Genomic DNA, 12,330 nt, shown 5'->3' on the forward strand with positions numbered 1-12,330 from the left:
AAGCTAAGAAAGCATAACTTTTGTAACCACTGGACATGGCTCTGAGAGCATTCCAAACTTCTGACATCTGTGGAAAAACAGGAAAAAAGGATAACTGGGTTGGATGGTACCATGTATTAACTTGGTGCCATTACATTCTGCCACAGTCATAGCCAGAGTCAGTGAGACTGCTGGAGCATAAGTGGAGCTATCTGAGTGACTGTAGAAAAAACTTCCAGGGGACCAGTCTGCGGTTAAACTATTTCAGGGATTATGAATGTGCAGGAATAGGAAAACATATGAGCAAAGCACTACTGATTTGTTTTTATTAAGAACATAAGGTATGCAAACGGGGAAGCAGAAATCTTGAATGCAAACAAGTACATAAACATACAACAGCAATTACATTAATTTAAGACCCAACACATGTAATTCTAAGATAGCAATGGAAAAAACACAACTGCACTTGAAGGAAAAACATTACCATTCCATACACAGGCACTTGAGGTGTAGTCACCGGGTAGGTCATTGGTGTAGGTACCTTTACATAAAGGGAAAGAGAATGATGCAAGGAGAGTATAAACTAAGGGGTTTTACAAAATGACATGGAAAACATACTTGGCCAGAGGTTTTTATCAATGATACAGTGGATAACAGCTCAATATGATGCACTTACATAGCCAGGATAATGTACTCCATTCTGGAATTGCAAAGATAAGAGCAAGAACAAAAAAAGATATTTCAGTATGACCTAAGCAATTGTCTGAAAAGGTACATCTTAATGAGCAACTGATTACTGACATCACTGATTTGAAAGTTTGCACAGCGTGTATATTCTCCAGCGAGTAAGTGATTTACAGGACTTTTTGTCTCTCAAACAATTTGCCAAATGTGATTAATGGTTCACCTCAACTTTTACCCAATTTTGATAAAGAACAATAGAGTACAAACATCCCACTACTTCGGACAACTTGCAAGCAATGTGCCTGCATCTTGTGATTTCTTTCAGGGATTTGGGAAGAACACTGGATTTCAAGCACTGATAACTAAGTGTTATACTGTATGAAACACTTTCATTACGTTGTACAGTATATAGGGGATAAGGTACCCCTGCCGTACATTATGTACATTATAAAGATATTGCAAGTTACTGAAGAGTTCCATGACTGTATAGAGGAACAAGGTCGAAGGCAGAGCTCCTGTATTAGGTTATAGAAGGCGGAGGGGACTTGTAATATCCTTTTCATGTACAACAAGAGTTTATTCCTTATTCTACATTGGTACACCATCATCTTTCCCACAAACCTCTTAAATCCTTGGGGTGTAGCTGTTCCATATGAAAGAGCATGTTTGTAAACCTGAAGAATAAAAATAGCATCTCTAGTACAAAATGAAACACATTAAAAAAACTTAAGTATTTGTTGCAAAAAGATGTTAGAATCAGTTTCATACAAGTCAGTTTAAAAAAAAACAAAAGGACACAGTAAGCTCAGAATGTGAAGAAACATGCTGAAAGAGTCTAACTGCCCTATAGTTACCTAAGTATTGCAAACAAATATGCTGCAATAAATATCTCCTTCCTTCTTGTCAATGGACAGCTAGAAAAACACAGCAGAAAAGCGCCCCAATTTCGTTCTTTAAACAGCTGCCTTAATTATGCTATGTGAGCTGACCTGCCATTCCTCTCAGCTGCTGGCTCTCGCAGCATGCACTGAGACGTCAGAACTCATCTGTAGAAAGTTATTACAGATGAGTTCTGCTGTCATTTCTATATAATAGGAGACAGACAAGGTGCTCCACAAGTCACCTATTTTTAAGAAATTAGAGACGGATCTTTATACAGGGACTGCAGGATCCCAGGTATTTTATATGGGATAAAGTATTTCCTGCTGTAAATTATAAGGATATTGCAAGTCACTTAGGAGTTCTGTTACCATACAGGGGAACAAGGCCAAAGGCAAGGAGGAAATGATGGGCAGGATGTAGCCACTATGAATGATCTGTAAAAACCCATTTGTCTAACGTAAAAATCTTCAGATAAGAAGGAAATGTTGACTTCTGTCACAGGCTGCTCATGACACAGTAGTCTGGCAGCTGAACCGGGTAAGGGGAACTGGAGGACTGTTGACATTCCTGCCCCGTGTGGCGTCAACCAGTGGTGCATCCCCGGACCCAAAATGACTGGGCTGTCTGCTGTATCACTGGTTGGGAAGGCTGTAGTGGTCTATAGGCATGTCCCCTGAAATAGTCTCAGAACTTTATGAAATGTTGGGGAAATTGTTGGGCTGGCATCAGAAAGCCCAAACAACATGCTGTGGCCCAGCTCTCTTTCAATCTCTCTAGTGCCGAGGAGTCTGCATTTCTGACAAACAGTCTTGACCCATTGAAGGGCATAACCATTAGCCAGAATGGCCAGAAAATCTGGTTGACCTCATCCACATGTCTACTGAGCACTGGTGCCAAATGCCTTGCCAAACAACTGGTAATAGTCTAACACTTCACTGCATGCTGTTCATCATCTATTTCCAGAGCCACAGAAGCTCTAAGGACCTCTGCCAAGACCTCAATTGCCATGTCCAGCAGAAAATGTGTGTACCTAACAAAGTAAACAAACCACACTTATAGACCTAAGGGTTAGGCTTGCGGAAGAAAGCATTCTTTCACCATATGCATTAGTCCTTTTTAATTTCCTCTCTGGACAAGTTGCTGGGATGGCATTGGGACTGTTATTTCCAGTTGAGGCCTGCACAATGAGACTCTCAGATGGAAGGTGCTTAGGTAGGAACTCTAGATCATCAGAAGCAGACCTATTAAGTCAACAGTGAGATCATCACTAGATGGTAGCCAGGGCTTTGATGATATCTGATCTGGTTAGAGAATTTCCATTAAAATGTTTGTTTTGTTCTCAATAGAGGGCAAATAAAAAACAGGCACCACAGCTGCTCTCCATACCTCCGCTGCAAATCTGGCACTTTCTTCTACTGTTGGCAAGTCACACTCTGTTTCAAGAGAGGTGATAGTCCACTCACATTTTGTAAATCCAAGTATAGTGCCTCCTCATGATAGCGAATGGAAAGTAACTCATTACCCACCATCTAATTAGCAGTGTGTCGTGATCTTTGAATGTACGTGTTGACTTGGTACGACGGCCTTTTATTTCTTTAAGTCCACACAAGAAAACCAACTAAGTGTCATCCGTCAGACGCGTTTCCAACTGACATCGTTGGAATGCTCAGGCCGGACGACAGCGACGGAATACTCAAGCCCAATATTCTATAATCCGAAACACATGAACATAACATATATCTTTTATTTTTATTTTTTATAAATAACTTTTCCCACTATAAACACAAACGTTCCACCCAAAACAAAACCCCTTAACTTGAAGACAAATAAATACTACAATGAAAGCTTGATATCACCAAAGGTGTAACACAATAATGAAAGAACATGTGAACTAATATCTATAACATTCCTTGAGTTTCCACGGTACCCGCCTTTCACAAGCAGATCTCCGCAGCATATGTGGTTCCAAATATTTAAAGTTAGACACGTTGTCTTCATTGACCACTTGACTGGACAGCGACTTTTATCTTGTTCTTATCTCATAGGCACTTTAGCCGTTAACTTTCACAACTTTCCCAGCATTCCACCAATGACCTCCGTCCACCATACCAGCATTACCGCACACTTTCTTCACAGTAATGAGTTCCCCATAACTTGCATTCCCCTTCTTAAATTTTTTTTGAAATTTGATGCGTACCACATCTCCAGGTTGAAAATGAATGCGCTTTTGTCGAATTTTTCCGATCAAATCTAATTTTAATTCTTTCTTGTGCTTTTTTTTTTTTTTTTTTTTACCTCACCCAACATTTTCTCCTGGTCCACTTCATCAGTGACCTTACCCACTACAGTCTTTGCTAACCAGGCAGGAAAAAGCTTAGATGTGGAATGCCTTCCCCTGAGGAGTTCAAAAGGAGAAATGTTTGTAAGGGAATGTGGGGTAGTGCGATGAAACCACAACATAGAGTTCACTGCCTCTTCTACATCATGCCTATTTACCTTAGCCCACTTAATACATTCCACCACCACTCTATTCATCCTTTCTACCAAACCATTCGTTTGAGGATGGTAGAGTGAGCTTTTCAAATGTTTTACACCTGACTGTACCAGGACCATTTCCATTTCGTGGCTAACAAACTGAACTCCACTGTCGGAGACTATATAATCCAGAAACCCTTCTCTCCAAAAAATGTCCTTGAGAAATTGTATGGCACTACCAGCCATAGGCTTAGAAACAAAACGTACCGCAAGCCATTTGCTATGGTAATCCATCAGGACAAATGCATAGCGCAACTGAACTGGGAGAAAGTGAAACAGCCCCCACCATGTCAATTCCCACACTTTGACCCAAGCTTTGTCAGGAACTGGTATAGGTTGCAAGGGAGGTTTCACAACCTTTAATGCTCTCTCTGCACTGTTACACACCACACACCTACTCACAATCATTTCCACATCTCTGCCCACAGAGGGCCCCCAATAATGAGCCGTGACACGTCTCTTTGTCATAGTTGAACCTAAGTGCCCCTCATGTGCATGGTCCACCAACATTGGACGAATAGCATCTGGGGGAACACATTTGTCATTCCTCAAAACCAAACCATCAATTAACAATTCTTCACATACTTTGGAATACGGTTAAATCTCAGAACTTAAGTTCCTCTCCTTTGGCCAACCATTGATAATATACTGCTTAACACTGCCCAACATAACATCGTTACTTTCAGCTGTTTTCTACCCTATTTCCGTGCAAACTTTGGATTCATCAACATCTACTGATACTATAAAGCAATCCTCCTTGTCGTCCTCCAAATCAGTAGTAACCTGTTCACTAATAGGTAACCGAGACAAAAAGTCTGCTGTAAAATTTTCTTTTCCAGGAATGTATTTAACATGGAAATTTTACTGCAATTATATTGTGGTGAGACGTGCAATGCGTGGGGTGGTGTAGTTGATTTTGTCCCCATTCAAAACGTACACCAAAGGCTTATGGTCAATTTGAATTACATAACTCCTGCCCCACACGTAACTCCTGAATTTGTCACTCGCCCAGTAACAAGCAAGTCATTCTTTCTCAAGTACAGAGTGGTTGAGCTCCAGTTCATGCAAAACTCTTGAGGCATAACTTATGACTTTTTCATCCTCACCAGAACCCACGGGACAAAATTGCACCCAGACCATACTTACTAGCATCCACCGTGATGATGCACAATTGTCTAGGATCATACAGACTCATTTTTCTAGCATTAACCAATTCTTTGTTTGACCTTATTAAATGTATTTTGACACTCGCTATCCAAAACAAATAGAACCTTGTTTTTAAGCATATTAGTCAAAACTTTCATTTTACTGGCATAATCTGGAATAAACCTAGCGTTTTATTCACACATGCCAATGAATCAACATAACTCGTCCTTCTTCTGGTGAGATTCTGGAACCGCCTTAACTAAACCTGGCCTCAGTGCTATCCCCTCACTTGACAAACAGTGCCCCAAAAACTCAATTTCTTTTTTCCAAAATTCACACTTTTCTTTTTTTACGACAATACATTTGTCTGAAATATCTTGAACTCTGTTCTAATGATGTTGTCATGGTCTTCTAAACATTTAGCATAAATCAACACATCATCTTGGAAAGTTAGAACCCCTTTGACAATTCCTAAAAGCTTAGCTTGTCCATTATGCATTGAAATACTGACGCCGCGGATGCCAAACCAAAAGGCATCTTGCAAAACTGGAACATATCAAACGGGGAATTGAAAGCTGTATAGTAGTGTGATTCTTCATCCAACACCACCTGGTGATAAGCTGAGGGTAGGTCAATTTTAGAAAACCACTCAGAACCTCTATGTTCTTCAAGAAGATCACTAATTTTGGGTAGGGGATATGAATCAACCCAAATTTCTTTGTTGAGGCTCCTCAAATCCACACACAAACGTATGTCCCCATTTCGTTTCCTGGCAACAACTAATGATGAAAAACACAAACTAGACTCAATAGGTTCTATTACGCCATTGACTTAAAGCTTGTTTAGCTCAGCCTTGAGATCATTCCTCAAACTAAACGGGACAGACCTGATTTTATGTTTCATAGGAATAGCATTTTCCTTTGTTTTTATCCTATGTTTAAAACCTACAATTTTCCCTAGTCCTTGAGCAAAAACACGGGGAAATTCCTCCTCAAACCGAAGCAAATTTTGAGAATCGTTGACTACTAAGACTTGTTCCCTAGCTCCAGGTTTAAGTATCATACCAAACAATCCTTGTTGGAACCACCCCAAAATATTCCAGCCTTTATATGCTACATATATTTTGCCATAGATTTTACGCCCTTTGAACTCTAGACTCTCTTCCATGAAACCTTCTAAATCTATCTTCCTTCCTTTGTATGTGACAGGTGCCCTATCCGGTGGATGCAATTTCCTATCACCCCAAGTGTTGTGAAATAATTCCAATGTAATCATCGTAATGCATGACCCTGAGTCAACCAATAAGTGTAAACTTTTATCTCCCACCTAAAAGTCCACAAAGGGATCGACACATTGCGTATAGTCTCCAACAACCACGTCATTATCAGTGACTACAACAATCATGTCCTGAAATGCCTTGGCCAAAAGTTCTTCTCTGTTTGAATCATCTTCATCCACTACACTACTAACTTTTAGTTACCTATTAGATGTAGATTGACATACTTTAGCAAAGTGACCTAGTTTTCCACACTTTCTGCACAAAACATTCTTTGATGGACAGCTTCTGCCTTCTCTGTTGTGTGGTGCATTGCCACACCTAAACCATATGTTAGAGGATTTATGGATCAAATCAGTTTATTAGTATATAAAAAGGCATAGTAACCAGACACAAAACACTTTGCTACAACCATAACGGACAGGAGCAATGAATACAGACCAGTACCGCTGTCAAGGATAGTAAAAGATGAACGAGGTATGAGCCGAATGACAAGGCACGCAGGAGTTGCATTCCCCGCAACCCCATCCATTGATGCTGACGCCCACACCGCCCATGTCCATAAAACCAGTCTGTGCTAAGCTGGAACGCACAGAAACAAACAAAAAAAACAACAACAGAACAGTGCTCCCCCATACAACCCTCAGCAATACCTCTCCCTCCCGATGCCCTCCTCCCAGCGCTCTCCGAGGAGGCCCCCAACCCCGTCACCCTCCGGAGCCGCCTGTCGACCCCCCTCCCCCAGACACCTCCAGCAGCCCAAGTAACTTTAGATAGGCAGGGCAAGTCAATTTGTTAAATTCCATGGAAAGAATCTGAATGAAGGGTCGCCAAAGCTCGGAGGCCTCCTCTGCTGCGAAAACTATGTTAATTTCTCCATCGCAAGGATGAACCACAGCCTATGGAGCCAGGAGGTGTAAGTAGGGACCCTGTCCGAACCCCACAGAGCCAAGATCGCCTGATGAGCTGCATTATGGGCAAGGGCCATCTGTCGGCCTCTCAACGAGCGCAGAGGTTAGGTGCAGGGGTTGGGCAAACCCAATATAACATATGCCGGAAACCTAGGTATCTCTGTATGAAAAACGTTGTCCATATCATCAAGTATGCCCTTCCAAAATCTATTTAACTTGGGACAGTGCCACATCAGATGTATAAGTGTGCCCTTGTTGCAGCATCCCCTCCAGCAGAGCCGCAATCTAGAAGGGTCCCATGCATGCACCTTAGTATAGTACCAATGTGTTGCCAGCTTATAGGCTGTCTCTGCCTCCGACGTGTTGTGCCCTGTATGGTGTGCTCTATAGTGGATACTCTCCCATTCCTCCTCTGACAGCCCTCGTCCCAGCTCCTCCCCACATCTCTTCTGACCCGAAGTTTTCGGCAGAAGTGCAACTCCCTGCAAGAGTCTATACAGTTCCGATATCACTCGTTTATCATCTTTCTTCACCTGAAGCCATCTCTCAAAAGGAGTTAGCACTCTATCCACCAAGTGCCTGACCGCCGGCTGAAGGGCCCAATGTCGGACCTAATAATATGTCAACCTGTCCGTCTCCGTGAGCCCATAATCCTCCCTCATCCGATCGAAAGGGATTATTCTCTCCACATCAAATAAGCTCCCCACTCTTCTGCAACCCCCTTCATACCAACGACGGAAGCCCTTTGGCTGCAGGCCTGAAGCGAAATCCGGGTTCTCACAAATCGGCGACAAGGGAGAGGGGAAGGTCGTCAGCCCCTGCCTGACCGCCACTGCACCCCAAACTCGGAGGCTTGCACCTGTAATCACGGGGGAATATAGCCCATGCGCTCTGTGCCTACGTCGGAGCCAGGGCTCCTTCCATATGTGAGACCCAGCCACCGCCTGGTCCATAAAGCACCAATGCTTTTCTGTAAGCGGACGGTTCCACTCCAGTAGAAAGCGCAACTGAGCTGCCTGGTAGTACTTCAGCAGACACGGGACCGCCAATCCCCCTTCGTCCTTAGGATGACATATTGTGCGGTGCGGGATCCACGCTGGCCTCCCATGCCATATGAACTTCAGAATCGCAGTTTGAAGCATTGCAATAGTATGCGGCGGTGGCGTCAGAGGAAGCGTCTGGAACACAAAGAATGCGCAGCAACACCGTCATCTTAACCGCAGAAACCCTACCAAACCAGGATAGCTTTTGTTTACCCCAATTCCCTAGGTCCTTAAAAATCTCCCCAGCGAGGGAGGCGTAACTCACGCTAACCGTCTTAGCCGCTGACATGGCCAACTCTATACCTAAGTACGGGATATGTGTTGCCGCCCATATGAAGGGATATCTGGACCGAAGGGCCTCCTCGTGCTCCGGAAGGACTGACAAATTTAGAATCTGTGAGTTCTGTGTGTTCACCTTAAACCCTGAGACCCTGCCAAAGACATTCAGGGCGTCCATAAGCGCCGGTAACGAAACCATAGATTCCGCCAAAGTGAGTATCACATCATCCGCATATAGACTAATGAGATGATGATCCCCCCCAAATTTAACCCCGGTGACATGGGGGTCATCCCAGAGGCGCTGCGCCAGAGGCTCCATGTACAGAACGAACAAAAGCGGGGAAGTGGACACCCCTGCTGCGTTCCCCGTCGTATCGGGAAAGGCGACGACAGAGTCCCATTGACACGGACCACTGCTTTAGGCTCCTGATAAATAAATTTAATCCAGGTCAGGAGCGCCGGTTCCACCCCAAAGTGCTCCACCACCCGGAAGAGATAGGGTCAGTGCACCCTGTCAAACGCCTTCTCCACATCTATGGAGAGAAGAAGCGCCTCCCTACGGGACCTGCTCGTTTTATCTATTATGTGTAAGAGCCTTTTCGTGTTGTCCCCGCACTGCCTATGGGGTATAAAGCCTGCCTGGTCCGGGTCAATAAGTCCAGGCATAAAAGGGTTAAGACGCCGGTGAATAACTTGGCATCTATATTCAGGAGTGAGATGGGTCTGTATGAGCCGCAATCCTCCGGATTCTTCCCAGGTTTATGGATGACCGTGATAGTGGCCTCGAGCATGCTGGAAGCGAGGGCCTTCGTCGTGAGGAAGGAGTTAAAGAGCCGCACAAGGACTGGGGCCAATTCTGGACAGTAGGTCTTATAAAAGAGCACCGTAAACCCGTCTGGGCCAGGGGACTTCCCGACCTTGAGATGGGAGATCGCTGATATCACCTCTTCTACCCGAATGGGTTGGTCAAGACTCTCTGCATCTTGTTTGCGTAGCGGCACAACCCGTCAGTCCTCGAGATACGAGGAAGGGTCTGCGCTAGCTACAAATTCTGCAGCATATAGCTCTCTATAAAAATCCACGAAAACCACAACGATTTGCTGATCAGTCCGCGCTTCACCCAGATACGGGGAGCGCACCCTTTTGACAGCGCTAGCAGAGAGTGTTGTGCCCTCAGCTTGTGAGCCAAAAGTTTCCCACATCGATTACCCCCCACGTAGAATTTGTGTTTGAGCTGGGTTACTGCATACTCCGCTTGGTCCCAATCCAGTCTCTTCAACTGGTGACGCACCTTCTCCAGCTCCCCCCATATTCTAGGGGCACCCGTGCGTTTGTGGGAGCATTCTAATGCTGACACTTTCTGCTCTAACGCCGCCCTCAGCTCTCGTCTAGTTTTATTTTCTTTGGCCGAGAGTTAGATCACCTCCCCACACACAACTGCTTTGAGCGCCTCCCAAAGGGTCGCTAGGCTAGTCTCCCCATTATCATTGTGTCTGAGGTATTCCAGAATCACCTGCCGCAACGCATCTTCCACCGACCAGGACTGCAGCAATGTGTCCTGGAAGCGCCAACCCGGGCCCGGGCCTGCTCCGCTTCAAGACAGGCCACCAAGGTTATGGGGGCATGATCTGTCATAGGTCTAGGCTCAATCATAGTCTCCCTAACTCGGGAACCAAACTCCGAGGAAGTCAGAACGAGGTCTATGCGCGTATAGGTCTTGGCCACAGCTGAATAAAATGTGTAGTCACAAAGGGTCGGATGTGTCCTCCGCCAAACGTCATCAAAGTCACAGTCAGTCAACCACTGTCGCCCCGCCGGTGTCAGTGCCCCAGCCTGCCCATAGCGGTGTCCCAATTGGTCTAGCTCATTATCCATGACCAAACTGAAGTCCCCGCCCACAAGGATAGCCCTGTCCGGAGTAGCAAGCATCGGGGTTATAGCCTGCCTCATGAATGTTTCTTGCTGCACATTGGGAGCATATAACGTAGCAACTGTAAAGTGGAATGATTCTGCGCGCAGTTTAAGGGCTAGAAACCTCCCCTTAACTTCGTGGATCTTGGCGACCACCTCCCCAGAGAAAGCTCTCGATAACAAGATCGCCACCTCCGCATGCTTCGTTGGGGCAGAGGACCAAAACTGCCTGGGAAACCATCTGGAACGCATACGATATGTGTCTGAGGCCACCAAGTGCGTTTCCTGCAGCAGACAAATGTGGCTCTGAGATCTCTCTAAAGCAGAGAGGATCACCAACCTCTTCGTTGGGCTATTAAGGCCTCTGACGTTAAGACTTAAACATTTTAATGACATGGGTAGTTATGTAAGTAGAGCCCTGGTCGGCATCCCTCCCAGCGGGGCAGCAGCTGGGGACGCCCCCAGAAAAAGCACGCTCTCCAGGGAAGAAGCGCAGAGACAACAACAAGTAAGGCCACCCGGGGTAGCACAAAAGAACAAAACCAAAAGGCACAACAGGTGCACATCAAACAGACAAGTCCTCCATCGGGAATCCAACGAGAGGTAAGTTCTAGACAGGGGTCGACAACGCCTCCCAAGGCTGTCTCGCGATGTCCCTAGACCCCGCCACCCGGGCTCCCCCCGGCATCTTCACTGCTTGCTTTGCAAACGGGCCCGCACCCCGCAACTTTTCAGGGATCCTTCACATCTAGCAACTGGTCCCCACCGCCAGACTGCTCAACACAGACTGTCTCTCCAGCGCACGTTCGGACGACGACGGTCGTGGCTGCCTCCGCTTCTTATCTCTCTTGCGCCATCGTGGCCGTTTCTCAGCAAGGCCCTCCACCGGAGGCTGGGAACCCGTCTCCTCCTCCTCCAGATTCAGGATCCGACGTGCCTCCAGCAGTGACTTCACATGCCTCATCTGGTCCCCCCCATCGGAACATGAGACGGAATGGGTGACCCCAGGTACAAGGCGTAGAATTAGAACGGAGATGCTCCGTAATAGGCTTTAGTTCACTACGCCTCATCAGTGTCTGCAGCACAAGGTCCTGGAACAACTGTAGTGTATGCCCTCTGAACTGGAAGACTGCGTGTCTTTGCAAGATATTTTCTTTGGTCACAAAATTATGGACACAACCCAGGATGTCCGGGGGGCGTGCGCTGGACCCGCCCGGCCGACCAGTTCTGTGGACCCGATCCCGTGCTATTTCATGCGTGCTGCCCGGGCCCAGGATGGAACAGAACAAGACCGTAACGAACTCTCTGATATCTTCGCCTTCTGCCCCGGCCGGAGCACCTCTAATACGGATATTATGCCTCCAAGAGCGATTTTCAAGGTCCTCTGATGCGATCCGCAGTTGCTCCTGCTGCTCCGGGAGACGTAGAACCTCCTGCTGCAACTGTTCAATCTCTTCTCCCCAGGAGATCTCATTATCCTCCATACTCGACACACTTTCCCCACAGCGAGGTAACATCGGCACGTAGGTCCTGCAGCTCCTTGGAAAGGTCCTTCCGCAGCTCTTGCAGGTCCATCCTCAAGTAGTCAAATAAGGAGGTAAGAAAGCCCTTCGTCACTGGCGCCCCGCCGTCCTCTTCCTCTTCACCCCGATTGTCAGGCCTCTTTGCCTGTGAAGGGTGAGAT

At 46.0% G+C, this 12,330-nt stretch overlaps 1 protein-coding gene across 11 annotated transcripts in view; it reads right to left on the minus strand.

Moving 5' to 3' along the window:
* Positions 1 to 12,330, minus strand: part of LOC138262033 (phosphatidylinositol-binding clathrin assembly protein-like) — a 464,917-nt gene that overhangs the window by 71,066 nt on the left and 381,521 nt on the right. For 4 of the 11 annotated variants that reach the window (XM_069211744.1, XM_069211714.1, XM_069211706.1 and 1 more), the window contains one exon: positions 464 to 520. The exons of 4 other annotated variants lie outside the window; for them this stretch is intronic. In XM_069211744.1, the coding sequence (XP_069067845.1) occupies positions 464 to 520 (57 nt within the window). Of the gene's footprint in view, positions 1 to 463; positions 521 to 622; positions 680 to 12,330 lie in introns of those variants that run through there. 3 more of the 11 variants (XM_069211781.1, XM_069211791.1, XM_069211736.1) reach the window with 1 other exon arrangement.

Source organism: Pleurodeles waltl, chromosome 2_1 (assembly GCF_031143425.1).
Source record: "Pleurodeles waltl isolate 20211129_DDA chromosome 2_1, aPleWal1.hap1.20221129, whole genome shotgun sequence".
Lineage (NCBI taxonomy): Eukaryota > Metazoa > Chordata > Amphibia > Caudata > Salamandridae > Pleurodeles > Pleurodeles waltl.